Consider the following 27,387-nt stretch of genomic DNA (forward strand, 5'->3'; position numbering starts at 1 on the left):
ACACTGCACTAAACAGTCACACACAGCATTCAAAACGAAACACGAGAATTACGAGAATTAAAATTATTCGAACTTATAAATTCAAACGTTATAAATAAAACCCAATGAAATGACAAGGTAAACACTATATTTTATAAAATTATGAATATAATATATGTATTTTATATATATTTTCATTTCAGGTAATTAAATTGTGAAAATATTGGAAAATTTTCTATCATTTCATGAAGAAAATATTTTTATTGATTATCTAAATACATTAAATATTTTAAAATAGGTCTTACTTTGAAATTTTGTAAAATGATTCTTGGAAATCGGAAATATTTTGCCAAAATCAATCTAATCGCACTTTCTGTGATGAGTAAGACCGGTCTTTGCCTTGGTCTTAATCTTTCAGTTTCATATTTATGATAGTATGTCCAAATTCGATGACAAGACAAAGATCGTGATGCGTAATTTGATCAAGAACAAGACTGATCTATATAAGAGCAAGATTTACATAAGAGTATGACTTGACCCTGGTCTTGCTTTAACTCTTCAATAACCACTTTTAATAATTTTCGATATCCATTGAATCAAAAATTGTAAAAACTCTAATAAAAAGTCTGCCGCCAGGTAAGGTACCATAATTAATCTACTAAGCGAGTAAGCGATAATTCAGGATAGAAAGATCTAAGCAGAGCACAGCAATCGTTGGAGTAAGGGAGTAGAGGTTAGGAGGACCACCTTAATTAGGGGTTAAAGTAAAAAAGTGTTCACCTGAAAACATCAAGTAACTGTTCTAAAATTGACCAGAATGGCGATTATGTAGCAAAAGGGTGATTGATAGGAACATCTCTATCCTTCTCTAATAACTAGTTTTCTACCCAAGTCTTTATTACTTTGAGCACTTCTTTAAAACACTCACTTTTGCTACTGCAGCGCCATCCAAATTACCACAACTTATAGGTGATGGAGCTAAGAAATGGAAACCAATCTGAAATAGAAATCGGTGTTAGCATGAAGGCAGAAAGAGGGTAGCCAAAAGAAGCGTAGTGGCGCAAGACATGCATTCGACTTGCTAGAAAGGATATCGGCCGAGAAGATCAAACTCATACTGATCTGTTATGTTTGAAAAAGGAGGAATGATTTTTACACTACTTAGAAGATTATGTTTTCCCATTTTATGCAAAACGAAGATACATTAGCGACCAAAACAAAAGTTTAATTCAATTTTTTTCGAACATATAAAACTTGGACAGTCACAGATGCTTGTAAGGTTTCTTGAAATATAGTCATTTGTGTGGACTTTGGCTTTCCTTAAATACATTTACCTAAAATTTTAATTTTCTTCGAAGTGCGAAAAAGTATTGATTTCACTTTAATCTTAATGAGGTCTTGAGTTCTAATCTTTAAATTGACTATGGAATTTTGATACTAAAAGATGCGAGAGTTCTCTTAAATTAAAATACAAGGAGAAGTTCACAGGACAAAATTTGAAATTTTTTTATCGTTCAAGCATAAAGTTAGAAAACTGTTAAAAATTCAATTATTGTTCAATATAAACTAATAAAATTTAAAAAGTATAATAAAATTTTATTTCAATAAAACATGGTCTGCCAAAAACTGGCAAATAAAATGTAATGTAGGTAGTTGAAATTGATAATAACTTAAATTAAATCATGAAAATCAATTTATTATTGAATTTTCATAAAAAGTGAATAAGTATAGATTGTCTCTGTCATCGCAAGAAAATAGTTATATTTGTTATATTTTTTGAAATATCAAGCGATTGGCACACGGCCAGATTCTCATTTACTCTAACATAAATATATATACATATGAACCAGCGATATGATAGACTAGCCACTGGTATCCAGTCAAGCCCACGGGAACATACACAACTTCGTATATTTACATGCGTTCGTAAGCAAAAATTAATTTTGGAAATTTATCATTTGACTAGAATTAATATGATGGTTTTCACACAATTAATTAACAAAATATTTTTACTTTTAATTGGGAATTTTGATGTTTTTACTATGGGTATTCGATTCTATGAATTCAAGTATTAACAAGTATAAATATGCCTTTCTCTAAAAATTCAAAAAAATGATTCAAAGTGTACTCATTTGATTTAAAAATGTAATATTCTACTGAATTCAAAATTTAATTTCAAACTTTCATTTTAATTGATCAAATCGAATTTCCGGTAAATTAATAATAATAAAATAGGTATAATTTTAAAACACTATCATTTTCGCGTTTTCTTCTCTCCTATATTTAGACTTGAATGCCTTATCAAAATATTTATTAATTATTATTTTTTGTTGACTGATTATATAAACGAAAATGCTTCACACTTCATATAAACCCAAATGTTACTGTAAAAATAAGTCAGCGATCAAGAAGCTAGTGCGAAAGTATTAATAGATGAATAGAGTGGTTTGCAGTCACTGTAATCGGAATATGCGGCCATTAGAGTCGTTTTGCATAAAATAATGAAGAAATATTTGTAAATAAGTGTAACCTTTCTCAAAAATTATTAGGATTACTTTATCTCAATTCTAAAGAATCATCAATAATCAATTAAGCAAAATGTATACCATCTCTATATCTGTCAAATGAAGCCACTTGCTCAAGAAAATCGCACAACTTCTGTTTGCTCTTTTTAGATATTTTAGCAAAATGTCCAGATAAACCCCCCCCCCTCTCTTATCTATTGGCAGGCTTCGCCCCTGGCTTAAGCTCGCAATTCAAATTTCTAGTCATCCGGGATTCTGCTCTAGCATCTCTTCTAAAATTTTCAATTTTTATCTACCCCACAAATAGCCTTCTGGTTTTCCTGCAAGCACATATGTTTTACAGCAACGTTGTACAGAACAACAATACTTAATAATGAGAAGAAAGTATGTACGCAATACTCAAAATGTAAACTGTAACTTCCTCTACTCGGTAGAGTTAGGTCAACTAACAGGAGAAAGGAGATCTATTTCTATAAGGGCGCCACTTTGGCAATTTAAAGTTAACTTCAATTTTATAAGGTAAATACTATTTTCTACCCCTTTGATCGAAACTTCTTTACATACAACTATGGTTTGAAGGCAAAAATGACTAGCAAATGAAGGATATTCCAAGTAATTGGGATTTTCGATTGCATTTTATTGAATTATTTTGGTAAGCATTAATTGTAAAAACAATATTTAGTAATTTATACTTTTGGCTAAATAATAATTTGCCTAAATTTACTTATGCCTACAATATTGATACACATTTGTAGGTAAGATCCTGAAATAGACACCTACACTCAATGAATTGTAATGACTTTTGGTGAGTGCACTTCTTTCACGCCTTATATCACATAATATGTGCGTTTCCAAAAATTATGAAAATCTTATTTTTGGATTATTAAGTATTTTTTGAATTATCGGTTTCTTTCAATGAGCGCTCTATGAGCATTTTCTACGTTTTCTGGTAAAATTGGTTTCCATAAAAACTGAAGCTTAGTCAGATAGCAATTCAAAATCTCTGAAAAATTAACGATAACAAAAAAAATTCTGCACTTTTCCAAAAAGATAAAAACTAGGCATAATCCATCATCATAAACAAAATATCGTCAAAAAAAAATTAATATCTTGCCCTAGGATTGATTATGACTCAAATTATTAAGCAAAACATTGATGAAATTATTTGAGACTTCGATTTCAAGTTTTCAGGTTGTGAGTGGGAATTTGTGGTTGTAACAACTAGGAAAAATTAGGCGAAAATTAGGAATTGTTCGATATATACCATAGTTTTCGAAATATCGATGCCTAAAGATTTTTAGGAAATCACTTTTTGAAAAAATAACCTGCTAATATAAGTGATGAAATGCTATTCATTTCATCACTTGTATTTTTATGTATATTATAAAAAAAAAAAAAAAAAAAAAAAAAAAAAACGAATTCCGCTTGTTATAATTTTCTTTGCAGGAAAATATTTGTCATTTGTTAAAAAAAATACCCTTGTGACATAATAAAATATCCCATTAAAAACACTCCAATATAGTATTTGAATGTTAAAAATACAAATTTTAACAGTTTAAATCTATACATTTACCTGCTTATAAAGGACATTGATCAGAATGCATATACACGATTTAAAGATGATCCTAAGAAAACGTGATTTTTTTGACTTTCCCGAAGAACGTCCTTAAGTTAACTTAGTACCATAAAATTTGATATTATGTTTCATAATGAATGCAGAGAACCGTTAAGCAACGATTTCACAATCAGACCTCTACGTATGGGAATTTCATTTTCGTCGCTTTTAAGTTGGAAATTAAGTACAGCATGACTCAGAATTTTTGGAAAGTAATTTTCCAATGGAAATAAAAAAAGCGGATATGTCTAGAAATTGAAAGTAAAAAAGAAAGTGAACTATTTGACCTTTCGCCAAGTTAACCTCCGTTATCCACGTGAATTCATTTGGTTTCAAAGTCTATTTACACATGGTATCCAAGAAAAAATTTCAAGAGTAAATCATTTATATATTTTGACATTTTATTTACATACAATGTCAAATATGGAATGGAAATTAGAATATGTATTTTAATAGTAGCAATAAATATCCATTGTTGTGCCTGCTCTGGATTTATGGAATTAAATTACGAAGCCGTTTTACTTAAAACAGGTTTTTACTGATAATTTGATACAAATTTGAAAGTTTTATGTCTAAATGAGTGCCTAAAAGTAGTCTAGTATTATGTCCAACATCTTTATATAGTATTTTACGCAGCGCATTATTCAATGCCTGAATCTTTAATGTCTACCGTCTGGTAAATAAGCTTTTTAGTCGATTTGATTGGCAGACTGACTGACAGTTTTGTAGTTAAAAGGTGGAGGATAACAATTGTTTAAGGCTTTCGAAGTCGAATTACTCAAAATTGGCCAGTCTTCAATATACTTTCGAAAAAACATTAAAACAATTGCAATTTAAAATTTGATTCCAAAAGAATCCACTTTTTCCCGCTGAAGCTCCCATCCGCTAACTTAAAATCTATAACTCATCCGTTTATGTGATCGAAAAAAAGCTCTAATTTGACTAAAATGCTTATTTACAGCAGCCGATAAAGATTCATATGTATTGGATGCCTCTAGAATCTAGAATATTGCAATTGCATATCATTTTCCATAAAGTCGTTTCTATATTTAGCAATAGAATTTCTTTCTCCTAGGACATTTGCCGATAAATGTATTACAATAATAAAACAAAGAATTTAAATTGAGATTTTTTTTTCAGGATGGGGAATGTATTATAAATTTTTAGTAACATTATGCTGTATTTGTAATGTGGCTCTGGCGATTGTTTACATGTCAGTTTTCGTAATTGTACCATTTTCAATGTGTAACGTAAGATACTCGTCGTCATCAATTTTAAAAGTGATCGCCTTGTTTTCCTTAGGTAATACATGCGTGATACTGGGTGTGCTTGATACAAGGATAAAGAAAAGTAAATAAGTACACTCAACTAAGTGTCTCGAATGAAAACTTTTTAATTTACTGAGAACTTTGTTCGTCCAAACACACCTAATTTTTATTAACCTCTATTTAGAAATAATCACAAAAACGTATTGTGAAACGATAATCTCTCCAGCTTAGTTCAAACTACTATTTCATTGACCATAGGCAACAGATTCTTATGTGGGCCAAGAAGACTTTGCCGTTGACTTAAAATGTCAGCTTCTGGCGATGCCTAAGTTTGAACAGCTCCTGAGGGTGTCCACAAACTCTAGAAGCTTCGAAAAATATCCCTTCAGTTAGGTACTTAGAGAAGTGTATATTTATTATTCTTGTTTATATAAATAAGTTTGGCAAGAATTTCGTGCTGCAATACGATATTTGATCGGACTAAATACTACCCAAAACAAACGAGGTTGAAAACCTGCCAAATTTGTTAAATCTTGCCAAATAAATGTTGGGGAATATCTAATAAATTTCAAATAGCTGAATCTCTCCAAACTCTCCGACTCCTACTAAAAATAATGCTATTTGAAATATTTCGGAAATGTATATTTTCAAGGGATTTCAAGGAATTGTAGCATACCTTTTTGGACAAAATTCCTGCTCAATATGAATAAATTTTCTGAGTTAAATATTTAGGTTCAGCAGTTGGTGGCTACTTAAATTGTTGTATTTTTGATTGGTTGGGTCGAAAATCACCAGTCACATTGTTTCTGGTCCTAGCATTTTGTGGATGTTTTTCTGCATCATTTTCAACGGGCTCAACAATGTTGGCTATATGCATATTTTTTACTGGATACAGGTATTATAATTGAATACATAGCGTTTTTAATCCATACGAAATATTACAAAACATTTTCATTAACAATATACCAAAAAAAAATTAGCAATATAATTATAATTAACATATATAGTTATTTGCATAGTTATTTGACTGCGAAAATTGCTGTAAGAATATATGTAATGGAAAATATGTCGATGAAATGTCGCGGAAAAATTGGTGTGTTATTGGATATATTTTGGACAATTGGTTTCATGAGTGCATTTGGTAAGTTATTTCAAATTAATTTTTTTATAAATAAATTATAATAATTAAAATAATTTTTTCTCTTTAGCAATATCATTAGCATATATTCCAAGCTTAGCTCTACACTCAGCAGATTTAAGAATTGCATCATGGAGAATGTTTTCGGCTCTGTCTGGTGTTCTCTGCATTATGGCATCGTGTGTTACAGCATTAACTTTTAACAGTCCCAGGTATCCCCTATAATTTAGCATGCCGTTTGTTACTCTACTTAGTTTCTTGCGAGAAATATTATTAAAATATGAGATTTTTCTAAACAGTTTATAGAACCCAATCCTATTTGGTTATAGATTATTGTTAAATAATTTTCAGATATTTATTAATGAAGAGACATTTTATTGAAGCAAAAGAAACTTTAAAGCATATATATGCTATCAATTGTTCACAGCATGCTGATAATTGGCCGGTAAGTTTTTATACCATCATGAAATATAATAAGGTATACTATATAAGTTTAGTCCCAAGTTTACTTTTTGGTTGTCCATCTGTCTGTGATCACGATAACTCAAAAACGAAAAGAGATAATAAATTGAAATTTTTATAGCGTACTCAAGACGTAAAAAGTGAGGTAGAGTTCGTAAATGAGCAGCATAAATTAGGTCTTGGGTCCCAAGAACCATCTTGTAAGCGGTCAGAGATAGAACAAAAGTTTAAATGTAAATGTTCCTTATAAACAATTTTGTTTGATCATTTTTTTAAGCATGAGATGTTTACTCGTGAGAATGCAAATTAGGTATTAGCACATTATATCGTATTTATTATATGGGAATATCAGTTATGTGTGTGTGACACCACAGTCGTGTTTGACACGACTGTGGTTATCTAAGAGTGGCAATCTTTCTTTACTTATATGACGTAATCAACACTGTCTATACATGGTATTTCAACAGTTATCTCAGTCAATTGTTTATTTTCACTCGTTCAATTTAAAATTTACCCTTTGAAAGATAGAATTGGATTATGAAAGTACGCTGCTTTTTCCAAATTCTGTGTAAGTGCAACAAAATTGTGTAAATTATGTTGAAATCATGGACACCTGAAGGAGGACGCCAACTGGTCTAGATTGTACCAACTGGTCTAGATTGCTGCTTAAATTTGTTTATCCCCTTGTCAATAAATTTAGTATACTTCCCTACTATTTTCCTGTGGACACTGAGCATGCACAGGTCGCTTAGCCTTGCGTCTCCCAACGCTGTAAAGATTCCAAGTCTTGACACGTAAAACTCGAAATTATATAAATAATTCAAAAAATAAAATATGATCATATTTAATTATAGATAATTCTTAAAAACTTCGAGAAAGACCATTTTTGTAGATCAGTTAATTTCCTACAAAAATATTTATTGCTGTTTTTATGAGTTTTATTAATCTTGCGAGTTATAAAATTAAGAAGAATAATAAAATTTTTCCCCAGTCCTTCAAACTTTGACCTTCAATATCAATTGGTTAGATTTTTTGAAAAAGTGTAAGAGATATCTTTTTTAGAGCGTTCAATTTTCTAAAAAAAAATATGTGACAACGAGATACCTACCTAATACCTATTCACTTAGATACCTTTGATTTTAAAATTAGTTCTTTAAAAATGTTTATTTTCTTTGTATTAAGGCAGCACCGGAAATTGATATAACGGATTTAATTCGACCACAGTTTTTTAATGAAGAACGTTCGCCAGCTACATGTTATGAAGGAATAGTTCGAATATTAAAACGAGTGAAAATTTTAACTTTAATTTTAATTCGAAAAGAATATAAACATGCTACATATTTACTTGTGTGTTTAAAAATAACATTATTTCCTTGGTAAGATATATTATTTTTATTTACCAGAAAAGGGTTGGATTTTATTGACCCATTTAAATTTGAAGAAAACAATTTTTATTGGGAAGGGGGGGGGGGAAATAAGTAATCATTCAAAAAATTAAAAATATGTACAAGTACCTACTAGGAAACTACGATAATATACTTAAACTTAATTTCCCCTTCAAAAGGTCGGAGTAACTCAAAATTTGGCAAGCTTATCAAGGGTCGATGACAATCCAATATTTTAAACAGTTAGTCCCGTTATCCTTACCAGGATTTTCACGATTCGCAATTTTTAGTATCTGATATCCGGTAGTATCTTTGCCATTAAATAATAGCTCCAAAAAAATTAAAAAGCAGGCTGTTATAGAAAGTCCAACTAAAAAATTAAAAATAAATAATACTTTAAAAAACCAGAAAACACGCTTTTTATTAATATTTTATTGATATAAATAGAAGGAATATCATTTTGATAATATCTTAAAAGGCACCCCACGCTTTTTTTTTTACAATAAGATACATTTTTTTTCTTATTTTCACTATTCTTAATTCAAATTTTTTTAGTTGGATTTTCTATACAAGCGTGTTTTTTATTTTTTTTTAACTATTATATTTATTTAAGACTTAAACCTGCTTATGATTGCCGTATTGACTACTTGACATCATTATTGATTTTATCATGGTTTACCATATCTAATGTAAAAGTTTGCAGCAATTAACTATAACAATGAAATGTTTATTTCGTTAATTTTTCTTTTATTTTTCAGTTTATTTACAATTTGCATATTAATGTCATCTGTGGTAAAAAAACTAGAATCTGTTAAATATCTTGAACATACGATACTATCACCGAATTATATGTTATCTTCTGAAGATATTTTACTTGTTTTTAAAACATTCGACGACGATCATAATCAGTGTTTATTTGAAGTAAAATTTTTAACATTTTATCTAACACTAGGATTTTTACTAAGTGCAACAGCAGGTTTAATTCTACTTTACAAAACAATTGAAAAATTTGGACGTAGAAAATTATTGAGTAAGTACATTTATTGGCAATGTGCATGAATTTTATTTCAGGCTGTTTCCATGGTAACCATAAACTACTTTATCAATATAATTGTATGGATAGATATATAAGTTTATGGTTTGTATATATGTACAATTTCGTCTCTTATTTTTACAATTTCTAATGCAAAAAGTTTAATTAATTGTTATTTTTCAATAATTTCAATTTTATATTTACTATACCATTTACATGTAAACAATTGAGTAAACAAGTATGTCATTTTAAATAAAACGCATGATTTATTACAAATATAAGATAACAGCGCTCCGATCGATTTAGCTGCCCCCTCCACCTACTACATGCTCCCTGCCAATACTTAAATCCAGTGATCACCTATTCTAATCAAAGTTTATAATGAGCCACAATATTTTATTATAAGACCGCGGCTTTAATCAATTAAGAAAAATTTCTTATTTTTGTCATTGTCATTAAAGTAACTACCCTAGAGTGGGCGCGTCTTTTTGCGTAACGTCAGTAGGCGCGTGGGGAGCATTTTGCCGCCTCATTTTCTTTGACCATTTTGACTAGTAATATAGCAATTTAATATTTTTTCTTTTAGGATTTAAATAAATAAACAGTAAGTAATATTTAATCAACATATTTATTCAACTTTGTTCTATAAACTTTGGTTTACAAAAGACTTTAGAAAACTTAATATTTTTATTGACTTTTTTTCTCTTATGCTACATAATACTTTTTAATACGTGAGTGGGCGACACCTGATGGTAGAAACCTTCTTCTCCAGCGGTCCCCCGCGCACTGACGGCGTCCAGATTCTCGACAAACGTTGCTAACGAGAGTGGGGGCAGCTACTAAGAAGCGCAAGTCTAACGGCTAGTTATTTTAAAAAATATTAAAGGTTTTTTAGTGCGGGCGGCAAAATGCTCATAGCGCGCCCACTCTAGGGTTAAAAAAAGTTTCTTAAAATTTCTGCTTTTATAAATTTTTAGGGATCAGTTTTTTTATGTGTGCAGTAACCTCCTTTGCACAAGTATTCTCACTTCACATGTATACGCGAATTATCGTGTCAGCAGTTTTGTCATTTTTCTTCGCTATTGCAGAAAGCATTCTTAATGTTATAGCCGTGGAATCATATCCAACCCGTTTACGGTATGTAATTTTCCATCTTAAAGACTCAATACATTTTTATTGGACTATTTCTTTGATTAGTGCAGAATCAAAGCAAGCGCCATCTCTTAGAAATATTTATAACTTGATACTATAGTCATTTCAATAGGTATATAACTAGTGACTAGTAATTTTTTATATTATGTTTCATATTAAATTGCATTTTGTTATTTAAATGGAAATGGTGATTGTAAGAATTTTTCCCCCAATATTTATATATTTAATAATACTGCAGTCAAACTTGAGTAAGAGAGAACTGGGTAAACGTGAAAACCCTACAAGTGAGAATATTTCTCAGGTCCCGGACTATGACCCTTCAAAAACCTCTATAAGTGAAAAACAAAAACCTGTATAAGTGACAATCGTTTTTCTTACCCTGACATCTATAACTGAGAGTCTCTCTTGTCTGTACCTCTATAAGCGACAATTCAACATTTGATATGTATATGACAATAAATATTATGCTTTACTATGTTTATAACTAGACCTCTCTAAATATAAGCTATAAGCTAAATAAAATTAGTGAGAAATGTCTATAAGCGAAAACAAATTCACGGTCCCTTCAACTCTCTCTTAACCTGGTTTAACTGTAATTATTAAGCGGTAAAATATTTTTACAGAAAAGCTCTATTATTCATATAATAATAATCTATATTTCTTAATAAATGGGAATTATTTTTTATGAAGTTGGTAAATTTGTCACCTCTGGCGCTACTTCAGTTCTGCACTCATCGAATAGTCAGTATTAATTATTTATAATGGTTCTAGCTTTAAATTTTTCCAGAGGTACAGGCAATGGTTTTGTACATTTTTTTTCTGCAATTGTTCAAGGCTGTATGCTTGCATATTTAAATCTTCCCTGCTATGTGATATTTGGCATATATTCCAGTTTTTTAATCGGTAATTTAAAAAAATATTTTTACTCAAATTAACTTAAATTTTTTCTTAACATAATTATCATAATTATGACAGTACCGCTTTATCAGGACCTCAAAAATACTTCAATTATTTTTTTAGTACTTAAAAATCACCGGTCTGCTTGCCCAGAAAGAAATTAACTGATTATTAGGTATCTGACTATCAAAATTAAAGTACTGATGATTTTCATTTAAACATAAGTCTCGACCATTTTCTATTATCGAATGTATTTTTTCATTTCTTCGGACAAACATAAATCAAAATCAGGCTTAATTTTCTGTTCGCCTAGCACATTTGTACGATTGTTATGTTTCTAATTTCAGTTGGATTAATTCTATCATCATTTGTCAAAGATTTACGCATGAAGTCCATGGTAGAGTAATTAACTATAGGGGTCGTCACGCCGTGTCTAAATGATGGAAGATAACTTATAATAAACTAACGCGTGTACCAGAAAAATATGGTTATCTGTTAATATTGTGTTATTAGATTTATTAATAAAAGTTTTTTCAATTTAGAATTGATGTTTTTATAAATATAAAGATTCCCAACTTCTAGAAGGGGTTAATTAATTTAGATACCATAATGTACAAGCCCGGTTGGGAGCTGCAGCTAAAATTCCCGATACAAAATTAATTTTATTTTTACGGGAACTTTTTTTAATGACAATTTGAACTATATTGAAACAGACAGAAAATACGTTTAGATAAATCCAATTTTCGTAATTGTTGGGTAAAAATTACCTTAAATAAATTTTTTATCCCTAATTGATAAAAAACAAATATATATATATATATTAAATATTTCATATTTTTATGATTTTTGGTCAACGGGTATTTCTCATAAAATATCTATTATGCTAATTTGAATTCGTTCTGAATTACAGTATTCAAGATATCTTCTGCGCAGAGCTTAAATTTAAAATTCACGCAAATGGCTACAAATTATAATATGAAATAGAAAGGCAATACGTTCAAATAAATCCAATTTTCGTTAATTTTGGTATCGCTTAATGTGGACGGAAATTTACTTAATCCGCCTCTAGAACTAGGATTAATTCTTTGTAAATATTATTTTAAGATGTGACTTCATTATAAGTAATTTAGAATGTAGTAATTATCATTATCAAAATCACAGCTATAGTTTCTACGTAGTTGGGAATACCAACCCCATAGATAAAATATAGTAGTGGGAAACCAACCCATTACTTTTATCAAAATCATAGTAATTTCTGCGAATTGGAATGCGGTTGGAAATAACGCACCTTTTAACTGCTTAATGATTACAATTTACCGAATGTCTACAAAATCATTTTACAGCCAAATTTTATTACGAAAACAAAATTTCATTTTGGTTTTGGAGATATATTTTTATAATGACTCATTTTTGTCATAAAAACAACTGAGTATCGCTCGTAGTTTTTCTAAAAATGAGTCTTTAATTCATTACTTGCGTATTTCAAATGAACTCGGACACGTCCATGAAGGTTATAGAAGAAGGTTATCTTATAAGCTTCATGGACACGTCTATCAATTTTTTTGAAATATGTATAATCTAACCATAGCCAATATCGCCATAAAACACTCTTCGCCACTAAAAATAAACTTATCCTAGTAACTATAGAATACTTTATTTATCTCAGCGGCATTTGGACTTAACGCTGGCGATGGGTATAATGTAATAACCACAGTCAAAAGCCAGCATTTGCCACGCCATACATATGTAACTCCGTGTCAAAAAAAACAAACGAATTAACATAGAGTAATATACTAATTGAGCGATTTTTGTGGCACAGAGGATTTTACGCGACGTAGCAAATATTAGCTTCTATACCACTTAACTTTTGAATGAAGCTTAACCCTAGTGAAATAATTCTCTGTTTCAGCCGCATACAGTGACTTTATTTCTTCAAGAAATATAGTTATCAAATATTTATAAAACTTATAGATACCTGGACCTACGCAAAAGCTCAAAAAACGTTGTAAAAAACAGTTCAATATGTAAAATGACTTTAAAAACAATCGGTATATACGAAATGGAAATCATGCGCTTTAATTTATCCAAATCCCATTCTTTAACTTTGTCTTTTATATGTTTTTAAAAAGAGACCGAATCAGTTAAAATGGTTGGATTAACCAAAACGCTTGTTATGATTATGACTCAAAATTTCAGTTGGTAGCACTTATAAATAATAAAATTAAAAATGTCATTTTAAAATTTTTATGATACGTCAACAGAATGTAAGCGCAAAAACCTACTAGATTAATTCAAAGATGTACAAAAATTGAAACTGCATATTATTAATTTTAAAAATGAAAAATCAATGAATATTGAATTAATTAATTTTCAAAATGAATAGTCAACCAAATGAATTGAATAATGGTCAACCAAATGAATTGAATAATAGTCAACAGAAACTACTAAATGATTTAAAACAAATCGAATCGCTTCGTTTGGCACAGTTTTTGACTACTCACGATGGACTTCATCCTTCACCGACAGCTACAACTCGCGTTAAACGGTACACAAATACAATAAATCTGGAAAAATTTTTATTTAATCTAAAACATTTCAAAACCTTCATTTTTTCAGTGATTTAAAAGCTTTATTTACGGATCCACCACCGGGAATTTTTGTGACAAGCGATGAATCCGATTTTATGACAGTTCATGCATTAATTATTGGTCCTTATGATACTCCATATGAAGGTGGTTTCTTTTATTTTATTTTAAAATGCCCAGCTGATTATCCAATTCAACCTCCAAAAGTGCGTTTTATGACCACGCATTGTGGAACGGTACGATTTAATCCGAATTTATATAAAACTGGAAAAGTTTGCCTTAGTATACTTGGGTAAGTTTATACATAATTCATCAAAAACTAGTATGATATTCACAAAATATCTATATATACTCTCTTTTATAATATTTTTATACCATGTATAATTATATGAAAAATACATAGTATATTAAGTTTAGTCCCAAGTTTGTAACGCTTAAAAATATTGATGTTACGAACAAAATTTTGGTATAAGTGTTCATAGAATCACCTAATTAGTTCATTTCCGGTTGTATGTCTGTCTGTCCGTCTGTCTGTCAACACGATAACTCAAAAACGAAAAGAGATATCAAGATGAAATTTTTATAGCGTACTCAGGACGTAAATAGTGAGGCCGAGTGCGTAAATGAGCGTATGAGGTCGTGAGCGTAATGATAAGCTTGATAAGAAATGAACAGAAAAAAACATGCTGGAGAAATAATATATAAGGATTAATTAGTTGTTAGGATTTATTAACATTAGAATTTGTGAGCGTGTCATTTGAAAGTTAACATTCGCATTCGCGAATCCTGGAAATAAATTCACTTCATCACAAGTATGTATTAATATGGGAATATCAGTTATGTGTGTGTGGCTATTTAAAAGTGAATATCTTTTTTAATTAACTTACGTGACGTCAAAAAACAAACGATTGCATCTTCAACACTGTCTATACATGGTATTTCAACAATTAACTCAATCAATTGTTTGTTTTCCTTGTTTTGTACTAGGTTTAAATATTGAATATACTTTTGCCCAAAATTGTTTAACCAAAATGAATTTAAACTCTGTACTTTTTATTGAAAAAAAGTCGTAATATAGAAACTATATTTCCGTAAAAGTTTGCGTACTTACAGAGAATTATTTTTCTAATTGGTTTTACCTAGTTTTAGTTCTGGGGTCAGATGGAGTAATTCACAAGTTGTATTTTTTTAATCTCTAACAAATTTTATCTCTTGATTTATTGGCCAAAAACAGATATTTCGAAAGTAAAATAGAAAATATTTATTTTGTATGTACATATATTGAAGTAGGTAGTTGCTAACCTGAAAACGTAGCAGGGGAAGACTTGAAACTCAATTACAAATACTCTCTAGGGTACTTGTTTTATTTCCATCTAAAATTTATCCCTAAGATATTACCAAATAAAACCACAACAAGATCCAACGTTTTTGGGTTGAAATTACCTTAGATAATTGTATTTATCTAAATTACCAAAAGAAAAATTTTTGGTCTCCGTTTTCGATAAAATTCAGTATTTAAGTTAATTTTAAACCCAAAAAATACAAAAATCGGGTTCATTTGACGATTTGATATATAGTTTTTGGGATATTCTCGAATCAATTTCAGGCAAATTTTTTACAAAATTTTTATCTAATTGTCAAATAAATTTTATTATCTTGGGTCCTAATGAGTCTAACAAATCTATAAACCAAGACATGTATTTTTTTAAATATTATTTTTTAGGTTTATCGATTAAAGCACCGTAATTCGAATTAAATTAAGGTCATAAACAATATAATAATTTTGTTTTCGATTTGGTTAAATATCAATATAAAATTAGTCACTAAGGGTAATTAGTACTCAAAAAGCACGATCATTTAACGTAAACCCGTCCATAATTCTATGAGTTATAAGAGTATGAAAAAAAATCAATCTTATTTAGCCAAAAATTTTGCCTTCTAAAGACTTTAACGACATTAAACTATATTAATTTTTAATAATTAGAGAAAAGTATGATAAGTAATGTTGGAAAATCGAAATTCATCAAGGAATTTTGAAAGTTGAGTCGTGAAGTTAAGTAAATTTAAAAAAAATATTTTTTCACTCTAATATTGAAATAAAAAATATTTTTATGTAGATTTTGATTTAAGTTGAAGATACACCTATTCCTGCAGATAAAACACGATTTCTAAATTTTATGTTTTAGGACATACGAAGGACCTGCATGGAGTCCGGCCCAACAATTATCAAGTTTGTTAATATCTATACAGAGTTTATTAAATGAAAAACCATATCATAATGAACCGGGTTTTAATAACGTTAGTATTTATTCATACATTTTTTTTTTTTTTTTGAAACTCTTCGGGAAAAATTTTACGGAAACTTCGTTGATTAAAAATGCCAGAATATTCATTCATCTGAATTGTTAATATATTAAGTAATGGACTTGCACACACTAATACATTGTTGCTCGTCATACTACCAATTTTTACTACCCAAACCAATATAGATTCAATTCTTACTACAAAACTACAAAACGAAAATTCTTAGATTATATCAGTTGCAAAAATGGGGCACTTAAATTTTGATTTACTTTTTCTTTATTCTCAAAATACAACACCGAATATTTAAATAAAAAGTTAAAATTATCAGCGGGCTGCTGATAGAAAATCCGAGCTCGGGGGGTGAATAAGTTCGGATTCCTCCTCCCAATCCTTTTGTTATAAAAATTTTTACGCCTTGTTTTTTTATTGATTCATTGAAATAGGCATTAGTCACAATGAACATGAATTTATGTATCCAGGTGTTAATTGTAAATAGAGGGGAAAAAGTCGTCCAGCATTTGGCTTCAACTGTTTAATTCGAACCTTAGAATAATTATAACAGTAAACATTAAATAATTTATTCACATTCTAACTCGTTCACATTACGGATGCGTTTTTCTTCCTTTCTGGGCTGCAAAATTTTTTATAAGTGTATCAAAATTCAAGTCCAAAATCCATCAAATTGCGCGCAAAATTCGAAAAAAGTTTGTGACTTTCAACTTTGAACTACGCATTAGAAACTTGCTTTTAGGAAAAGTTTGTCAAACCACTTGATTTTAATAATAAAACAAAAAATTAGTTCAGTACCTCCGATTTACGGAAGGGTCCTTTACAAAGACCGGTCCCCCTTCTCTCATCCTCTCATCGGGCCTAGTGATAAGGCGTTATGGCCAAGTGAAGAGTTTTTTTTAAATTTTTTTTTGTTACGTATACCTACATTAAAAGTGTGTTATTTATTATATTTACGGAAAAAGTGAGGAATTTACTACTCTTACGTAAAAAGTGTACAATTTATACGAATACAGAAAGGGGTCTCTTAAAAAAATATATGTTTGAAAATAGGTTTCTATCTATACTTTTTTTCCCACCTCGTACGTAAATTTTTTTTTGTTGATAATCATAATTAAATCTATACTGCAGGAATTGTGTGTAGGAGATGCAAAACGTTACAATGAAATTATTCAACATGAAACATTGCGAGTGGCTGTGATCGGTATGGTATTAAATGAAACGTCATTATCCATACCAACATGCTTTATTAAAGTCATGGAAAAATCATTTTTACAATTTTATGATCATTACGTTGAAACTGCTAAAAATAATTTGCATTTGGATGGACAGAAAATGGTGGTGAGTATTTTATCCGTTATGTTTTACTTTATATTAACCTTGATTGTCAAATTTAACGTAACAGTTTGAGTAACTGGACACTCATTTGTTGTTTTATTCAAATTTTTTGGTAAAGTAGACCATAAAAATACTAATTCCAGTTCATTTGACGACTAGAAAGTAGTCCTTGAAATACCACAAAAAATCTCTAAAATTTAGTTCATTCTAAAAACCGATTATCATCAAATTTGAACCGATTATTATAAAATTTTTCAAAAAGTTGTTTGTGATTTTTCAAAAAGAAAAAGGAAGAAAAATACAAAAAATTACAAAATTACAAAAAATCTAGAAACTTTTCTTCTCTCCAATTTCAACAAAAGTCAATAAATACGGTAATTTTGACCGAAATATATGTAGTATCGCTTGAAATATAAATGTTTATTTGATCAAAAAATCTACTGACGGGAAATTTCAATTTGGAGCTATTCTGTATGAATAAAAGTGCTTAAGATTAAATTAAAGTGGCAAATGTGTTTAATTTTTCGATAATAGTAAGTTGAATTCAAGGTTTCATCAAAAGAATTTTTTCGTCTATATCTTGTATAAGATAAAAATATCAATCAGTGGGTTAAATAGTGTCATATCATAAAATGTAATATTTTTAGGATCCATTTCGCGATGAACGTGGTACATTTCAATATAAATTAATTCTAAAACGATTGGAAGAATTACATGCAAAAATTTCAGAGAAACATAGTTTATTACCCGAAGAACCATCATGTAGCATTGTAAATGTACTATCAAATGATGATAAACAAGATTCTCCAGATTCCAGTGATTCCTCATTATCAGCATGTAGCTCCAGTGAATTACCGATTGAATTGTGATCAATATTTCTCTTAATGATTTTAATCAAACTTCATTAATGATATAAATTAAGTGATTATTTTAAAACATGTTGAGATAAAGTCTCTATTTAATATTTTTAATCAACATGTTATATTAGAAAATATAATTATTATTTTATAAACATATATATATAATATATACATTTATATACTGTTAAATTGTTCTCATTTCCATATTATATATTCCATTAAAAAAAAAAAAAAATAACCAAAGGGTTTTCCATTAAGAGTGTCCGAACTTTAAAATTAAATAAGTTTTGTGAAATCAGATACATATATTTTTTATTTTATTTGAAAGAATATTTCATGTTAGTTTGTGTGATATTCAAAACCAGTCAAACAGCAACAGAGACTTCGATGGGAAGCGCTTATGTGATGATGTCACAAAAATCTCATTCTTCGGTGACTCGACCATGTAAACTGGGTTCGATGGCATTGTTTGAGCTTAATTTTAAATAAACAACTTGATATAAATTTGTTTTCCAAGTGTAAGTCAATGAAAATCACGTAGTACACGGTAAGTAGCTCGTACCGAGCTCCCATTTTCATAGACAAGTTCAGTAAGTGATATACGTTGTTCAATATTATAAGCATATGACCACGCTACACGCGAAGCTGCGGTTGCCCTTTGGCTGGTATTCTAATATATCACAGAAAAATATATGAAATAGTCTTTCAAATAAAGTGTTTTTGTAAATATCTCATGTATATACAAGTAAGTTTTTTAAAGTTATTATGACCAAATTCGATTTAGTGACAGAGTTTCAAAACATTGACAATCAAAATTATTCACATAATAAGAAACGCCTAGTCAAAATTCGGAGACGTTTTATTTCTGTTCTTGGTTTTCGATAAAATGGATGTTAAAGTTGCTAGTTTAAAACGGGTTATTACATTGCATTATAGGGAGACGACGGAAATCACACTAATTTATGGCTAATATCTCGAGATCCGGAAATGACAACTTAATAAAAAACTATGTTAGCATTTATTAAAGTTTCATAAATAACTGAACTCATTTTCAAAACATTTTTGTTTTGAGTTTTTGAGGCAATTGATAAAAATTATCAGAAAATGGTATAAATTTTAAATAATTATGTTTGGCAACGTTACACATGTGTTGAAGATATGTCATTATATTGTCAAAAAATGATTTTATTAAATAATAATATAATTGTAATTTTTTATTAATTTAAATAAAAAATAATTTATTCATAAAATAATTATGTTTTTGACCTATGTTATCATGAACTGGTCGTAAGATGTAGTTAAATGTCAACATAAACATTTCAGTGTTGCCAGACTTTATACGTTACAATGTGACTTTTTTAAATACATAAAAATGTATTTTTAATCATCAAAACTCTTTGGAATAATTAAATATAGAATCTAATAATTTAAAAAATTGTTTAAAGTTGACAGCAGATATTTTGTTCTATGTGAGAGGGATAATGAAACCCCCTTCCACTTTCATAACAAACTTAAGTTTAAATTTCAGACACAATGGAAAACCTTTTATATATATTAAATAATATAGACTTAATACCACGCCACACATTCTCTGTTTACTGAATATTGATCAAAGTTCACCATCGTTAGTCAAATAGAGAATAATGTAGAATAGTTGTGGTTTATATATATCACGAATACTCTATTAGCCTTTTGATAAACGACAATGCTGAATTACGCCTCGATAAAAGTAATAACTAATTCAAAATGTTTTATACTAGGCGAATATTCGTATATTCGCTATCTGACGAATGTTTTTATTCGGTGTTCACCAAATAGTGTATCCTTAGCTTTAATTAATTCTTTAAAATATTGTCATTATATTTATTGCATCTAAATTCGTGATGGGTATAAATTTATGATTGCTGAAACAGTTCTTTAAATAAACTCAATAATTTTATTCCGCTAATATGGGCATTTTAAAATGTTAAAAAACTTTTAAAAATTACCATTAAAAAGGCACGTGAAAAGGGCTGTTGGTTCCACTTGTATTTTGTCTTTGGCGCTCAGTAAAAAAGTCCAATTGAAATAACTAGTAGCAGTTTTAAAAACTAGCAACTTAGATTTTGATTCTATGTATGTTCTCTTTTTGAAAGAGGATTAATTTTTCGATGAAAATAGTTGCGCATTAAAGTAAAACTATAATTGATTTCTTATATTTTTTAGCTAAAGTTAAGTAAATTTAACAATTTTTCTTTTGACAATTTTAAGTCAAAAGTGCCTTATATACTTTACAAAATCCAATAACTAAGGATGAAGAGTATCTCGGTCGTCTCGTATGGATGAAGCTGCAGCAATAATATTTTGAATTAGCTCATCTCGGCTTTTGCTATATCCATACAACCCAGAAACTTTTCAGAAAGCTACAGCTACAAATATTACATGAGCAATAGTGTGTTTTGAGATAGCAGTGAGAAATTTTGAACCAAAAATTTAATTACAATTACTTTTTTCAACAATGTCTTTACTTTCTTGGTTAAATTTAATAGTGCACATAACTCCTTACCTATTGGGTTTTGGGCAAAAGTATACAAGACACTTTCGACTTACAATTGTCAAAAAATACGCTCAGAAATTATGGCCATTGAGTCATGACACCCCTTTATAACTGTTGTGTACTGATTTATACAGGTGGGTTATTTTTAATCTATAAGGGTTAATAACTCCTTTTGTGTTTCACCAATCAAAAAATAACTTAAACAAAAATTATAGAATTTGACAGGAAACATCATGTTCTGACATCAGATTGTACCTTTCGGGTTGCTTTAATTGCCAATTTAGATTCTAAGCGGTATGAGATAGAATAACACTTTAAATTAGAAAGTTAGGAAATCCTCATAAAAAACTAATAATTTTTGTTTAAAACATTTTTTTGCAAAACTTTAACTTTCGGAGAAAATGAGACATAAAAATATGTCATTATTGCATTTAATCTTCTATTGCCCTTGACAATTTTTGGCTAAAGCATTTTTCCGTATTTAGCATGTTTTCTTTCGATTAAATGCAATAATGACATATTTTTATGCCGCATTTCCATCGAAAGCAGACGATTTTCGAAAAAAACTTTTGATGAAAAGTGTTAGTTTTTTTGAGGATTAACTTTATAATTTAGAGTGTTATTTCTCTTACCGTTTAGGATCTAAATTGGGTATTAAAGAAACCCGAAGAGTCAAATCTGATGCCCAAACATGATGTCCTCCATCAAACTCAGCAACTTTTGTTTTATTTTTTGATTGGTTTACTACAAAACGAGCTATTAGCCATTATAGATTTTAATGGTCCACCCTTTATATAACTTCGTTTCAAAGAATTACTACTGAAATGTGTTCTTTGTCGTTTAAAGTGATTAGTAATTTAAGGTTAAAATGGTGTTGAATAGATTTGCTTTTGCCTGCGTAAATATCGTTTGTGTAGGCGTAAGCTCATCAGCTCTATATCATTTGAACGCAATCTATCTAAACGCAATAAAATATATCGTTGATCGACAGGGTTGATCAATTGCGAATCACAAATTTTGTGCCTTACTCATTTTCGAAGTTGCACAATGTCGTTATTGTATGGTTTAAGAAATTTTCCTTTTTTTAAGTTTAATAGATAATTTTTTTAATAATAGTTTTGTTTTATTTTAACTGTGATACTTGAAGGAAATCCGAAATTTGGTTTATTTTTTAAATGTACAATTTTTTGTGAATAAAATATAATAGTTTTTATTTAGAAAGAATTTTTTTTTCGTCTTCCTGAATTGGTATTCCTGTTTAGGTGTAGAGTGTTTAGCGTAGTTCTATTTTGCACTGTCAGGTGGTATAATAAATATCAGTCGGCGTGTTATTTTCGCTTGGCAAATTACTAATAGTACTTTTCATTTAAAAAATGATTCTTTTTTGTTTCGGACAGATATCAATCAAGTAAAGATATAACACATATCTTCTATCTTTGTTAAAAAGCTTTGCCTGATAAAAGTAAAATATATTAGATTTTCTTTAGTTGAATAGTTTTTTGACAACTGTCCGAAACAAAAGCAAATAGATGAAAAGGTCTACTGTAGAGCTTTATCAAGAGAACACATGGATTGTGAGGGTATTTTTTAACTTTCAAACTACCCTCCCATTTCTTACCTCTCATAGGGCAATGTGACGTTACGTCACTGCATATATAGGCAATTCCTATTGGAAAAGACTCACAAAATCTGTACAAAATTAAAGAATGGAAAATAGGCTTTTTGGGTTTATTTCGTTAGACAAAACAAAAATTTAATTTTACTGTTGTTGTAATTTTCTTTTATTATTTTTTTTTTACAATAGTGGAGGCATTAAGTTTTGGTGGCCTCGGGGTTTTGATTCTGCCCTAAATTTGGCATTTTGAATCTGAATATTTTAAATTTAATGAATGCCGTTTTTTATTAGTACTAAATATAATAAACTAAGTGCATTTTAAATTCAAATTAATGTGTCTTCATCTCTTGTTTCAAATACCATTAATAGACTTTGTTGCGATAAATTACGCTCATTTTTACTTAACAAGGCAGTACGTTCGTTTCCATTTCCGCTAAATGAACAGTCTGGAGACGAACCATCAAATACCATATAATTATTTGTAGTAGTCGCACTACTTGTCGATGGTAAGTCATGTAAATCGGGTGATGCTAATGGTGGTATATTACATGGGCTACCCATTGTTGTTAATTGCAAACTAATTGATTCACGATATCCTGATGTACTTGAAGTCTGCGATACAACACTCTCTGAATCCCATGATGTTGTCTCATTATTTTTTGAAGCTCTAGATGATAATCGACGAGATCTGATTGATGAATCAGATAAATGACCTAAGGCGATAGTATTTGCCGCTGACACAGATAACTCGGAAACGGGTAATGAAGCAGGGGCTGCTGATACAACCGGCGTTTGTGGTAATGGTTGTACATGATGAGGTGGGGTCGTTGCAACTGGTGTTGAAGGTAAGGAATCTGATTCGATTTTTATATGTGATACCTTAAATTTTTGAAAAGAATTGCCTCTGAATATTTCCAATAAATGGTTTGTTAAACTAAATGAATATATTTTTTTTTAAAGTATTAGGAGATTTGTGAATTAATTAATTGGGTTTGACAAACAGCTAATGACAAAAAATTGAAATTAATTTGTTTTTAAACTCAAAGCTCAGATTTACATGATCAACACCGCTAAGTTGTTCATAAACGGAGTATTCTATTAGCGGTCTATAATTATTTAATAAGTCTATGCTCCCCACATTTAAATTGCCATTCTTTAGTCACGCCAAAAAGAGTAATTTTCGCCTAGATTAATACGCATGCGTTTCCATCAAAATGATAAATTATTTCAAAACCCCCTCTTTAGAAAAATGTATACAAACCTCAATTTTATTTTTTCTACTTTTGCGCAATCGAAAAGTTTTACGACTTTGGGGTTTAACTCTTTGTAATTTTTGTGGAACACGACTTCCGCCTTCACCGGAACTTTCGTCTGCTGGACTTCCTGGACTTAAGGGTGTTGTCGACGTTTCTCCTACAATAGTAAATTTTTAGTTCTGTTGATATTTTGATTTAGTTTTTATCCATTTCAGTGGTCCATTTGGATGTTAACATTAATATTCTATTTGATAAACAATGTGTATTTAAATAGTATACAATGAAAAATCTATTTAAATATTTCTCTGGACTATAAGGAAAGCAATATTTTCCTGAAAAAATTTTCAAGTTATGATGAAAAAAGTGTATGTGTGTGACTATTTTCTAAGAATATTCTATTTAAGTGAAATTTCTTTAGAATTTTTTCCTTAAAAAGAATCGTAGCAGCTCAATTAATAAGTTTTTCTGGTTTCAATTTTAATGGGAAAGAAATTTTGACCCAAAAGTTATGAAAATCGAATTTATTTTTCAAATTGAGCTGATTTTTTAAGAAATCGATTGAAATGTTTTTAGTAGGGAAATATTTAAACTTAAGTTCTTAAATAATAATGGTTCTTCCACTGCTGCCCATTTTTCATACCGCTCACACGCCTGTGTGTATATATAAATGCTTAATCCCAAAGAATTTTCACTTATGAACAAGTATTTGTATGTGTGAAAAAACATTAATTAAATGAAAAAGTATGAAGAACAAATGGACTAAGTACTGTAAATAATTAAGATAATAATAATTAACTACACATAAAATAATTACTAAAATTAATAAAATTTCAGAGGTTACACATTTTAGATAGATATCTTTTTTTTTTTTTTGATTGATTTTGTTTTGAATTCCATTAGGATTATTATTTACCTGACGAATGTTTAAATTCTACAGAAGACACAAAACGTAGCTTGGATGTCTTGGGTACTTGGGAACTGGGCACAAAATGATCTTCGCTTGCAGAGGACTGCAGCGATCGATCTGAAACATTATGAACCACTCGACATGCAAAACAAGGGAATGAACATTAAAATGGCAAAAAAGAAAAATGTTAAACATTAATTCAAATAATAAATAGTGGTGAGTACATTTAAATGCAATTCAATTCGAGTAATAAGATATAATGGCTTAAACAGACTGTTTTTGTTTTGTTTTAGTTGATACAATTTTGAGAAATAGACGTCTAGCAAAAAATAAGGGACATAAAAAATTTAATTTGCCAACATCCATCTCTCTGAAATGTCTGACAGCACTTACTAAGCATTGAATACTAAGCTATCTCTATGACCAATATGGCCATTTGACATTGTAAGTTTAATGCAAAAAATCCAAAGCATAAACATAATAATTTATAAAATGATAGACTATTATAGGTGTTACTTCAGAAAGTTCCGTTCTAAATTTCACCAAAATGATTGGAAAAATATTCAAGATAGTTTAGTTATATGGATATATATGAAAGAAAAGATCAAATGCGTCGCAAACGCTTAAACTTAAGCTCCCAAAACCACAATGTGTTCCCAAACGTACTCCGGCGTCTATTTTTTGAAATATTATTATGTTGTATCAACTTAAAACAATCTTTATGATTAATTTTTAAACGAAATACTAATTAATTAAACGTATAAGTAATTATAAATTTGTAAATTATGGTAATAATTTTATGAAATTTGCTAGAATTCATTAAAATAATTTTCTAAAGTAATTATAACTAGATATAACAAATGTAAACATGTTTGTTTGTTATATTTAAACCTTGCAAATTTCATCAATAATTGTAGTTCTGAGCTATTTTTTATTTATTTTCTTTTTTATTTTATTTATTTTATGTTTTTAAGAGATTACAATTTTATTTTTTATATCTTTTGTTTTTGAGGTTATTTAACCTAACTTAATACAAATATAACCTACAAGATTATAAATAGGTTTAAAAAATACTGATTCTTGTAAATATTTTCCTTAAATTTGTAAAAAAAAAATTTTAATACACCCGAAATTACATCAGTTAATCCTAAGAAATTACCAAAAACTAATCCATACTAAAATTTTGTAATAGAAATTTCTCTGATTTTGATCTCTGTCATATCTTCGAGAAGCGATGTTCTACGTTCGACCATATTCTAATATTGTACCCACTCTTTTGTTATAGTTGAAAATTCCCAAAATATGAATAAAAATAATTTTTGTTTGCTAATTTTTAACACACTATCAAGTAGGATTTGAGATATTTCCATAAGTGATAGGAGGAAAATCTTAACAATTCAAAAACGTGAACAAATGTACATTAGTATAAATTTTTAGAATCTGCTTGGTTTAGGTTTGGCCAGAATATAGTATTATGTGTCTTACAGTGAGTTCAAGAAATAGCTGCAAATTATTTTTAAATTTTATTTTTAATTGATTTAGTTCAGAACTCAATTTTTTCGAAATATTTCTAAATTGTTAATTACCACCGTAAATAGAATAATTATATGAAAGCTATGTTATTAAAATTGTGTGGATATCACTACTATATATGAAGTGGCTGTATAAAATATTATTAAAACTACAAAATTTATTTGAGAAAAGTCGTGGTAATGAACAATCTTTTCAAAAATGGAAAATGATATTGTGAGAAGAGAATAAAAGACATTAAATTTTAATATAGCGAAAATTTTTAAAAAATTTGCATTGTGGAATTATTTTAATATTGTATACAAAGCCAATTACAAACAGCCTTTTGATAAAAAAATTTCATGCAAAGGGTATATAGGTATATATAATAGATAAAATATTTTTTTATATAAAAAAATTTTAAATATAAAATTGTACCTACAGCGCATACCTGTTGGAGGGTTAGTGGGTGTAACACCTCCATTGCTATTGTCTGGTAAACTTTCACTTATATTAGCAGTATGGCCAGGAATAGGAGTTGAAGAAAAACTAGCACTGCTCAACGATTCTGGAATAAAATTTGACGTGATTAAGTTACCAAATCATTGTTACAAGATTCTTCATACCTCTTTTTCCTAAATTTTGCGAAGATGCGGTATCACTAGGTGTACGTGTGCCAGACGATGATGTCATTTGAGGACCTAAAGTATTTGGTAATGTATTTGGTGCTAAAGTTGCTGAAGTTGCACTACCACTACCGGAAGTAGTTCCCCCTGAACCAACAGATGTGCGCACTCCTACAAGTGCACTGAGCTCTGTACCACCAGTTAACATTTCGATTAACGACGGTCTTTGATTACGATGAGTTCCTCCGACACTCATTGTTTCATTAGCAATTGTAACAGTACTTATTTGATGTCCACCAGAGCTATCTTTTTTATTTGGCTCTGGATCTACTACATTACAACACAGTCCATTAGTATTTCATAAAAAGTATTTTGAAGATCTTCCTTA

At 29.3% G+C, this 27,387-nt stretch overlaps 3 protein-coding genes across 3 annotated transcripts in view; 2 read left to right on the forward strand and 1 right to left on the reverse strand.

Moving 5' to 3' along the window:
* Positions 1-6,452: 6,452 nt before the first annotated feature.
* On the forward strand, positions 6,453-11,872 carry LOC123292860. Its single transcript, XM_044873573.1, has 8 exons — positions 6,453-6,528; positions 6,596-6,737; positions 6,877-6,970; positions 8,170-8,363; positions 9,131-9,402; positions 10,383-10,542; positions 11,345-11,460; positions 11,802-11,872. The coding sequence occupies exons 1-8, from the start codon at positions 6,453-6,455 to the stop codon at positions 11,858-11,860; spliced, it is 1,113 nt and encodes a 370-aa protein (XP_044729508.1). The 3' UTR covers positions 11,861-11,872.
* A 1,822-nt stretch (positions 11,873-13,694) lies between these two features.
* Positions 13,695-18,660, forward strand: LOC123293800 (ubiquitin-conjugating enzyme E2 Z-like). The gene is made up of 5 exons (XM_044874712.1): positions 13,695-13,999; positions 14,071-14,331; positions 16,226-16,337; positions 17,484-17,693; positions 18,338-18,660. Exons 1-5 carry the CDS (start codon positions 13,830-13,832, stop codon positions 18,557-18,559), a joined length of 975 nt encoding a protein of 324 aa, XP_044730647.1. The 5' UTR covers positions 13,695-13,829; the 3' UTR covers positions 18,560-18,660.
* A 4,183-nt stretch (positions 18,661-22,843) lies between these two features.
* Positions 22,844-27,387, reverse strand: part of LOC123293799 (protein unc-80 homolog) — a 29,377-nt gene continuing 24,833 nt past the window's right edge. The window contains exons 50-54 of the mRNA XM_044874710.1: positions 27,000-27,329; positions 26,816-26,941; positions 24,871-24,981; positions 23,963-24,114; positions 22,844-23,580 (exon numbers count right to left, since the gene is read on the reverse strand). Of these exons, the coding sequence (XP_044730645.1) occupies positions 23,026-23,580; positions 23,963-24,114; positions 24,871-24,981; positions 26,816-26,941; positions 27,000-27,329 (1,274 nt within the window). The 3' untranslated portion in view covers positions 22,844-23,025. The remainder of the gene's footprint in view (positions 23,581-23,962; positions 24,115-24,870; positions 24,982-26,815; positions 26,942-26,999; positions 27,330-27,387) is intronic.

Source organism: Chrysoperla carnea, chromosome 2 (assembly GCF_905475395.1).
Source record: "Chrysoperla carnea chromosome 2, inChrCarn1.1, whole genome shotgun sequence".
Lineage (NCBI taxonomy): Eukaryota > Metazoa > Arthropoda > Insecta > Neuroptera > Chrysopidae > Chrysoperla > Chrysoperla carnea.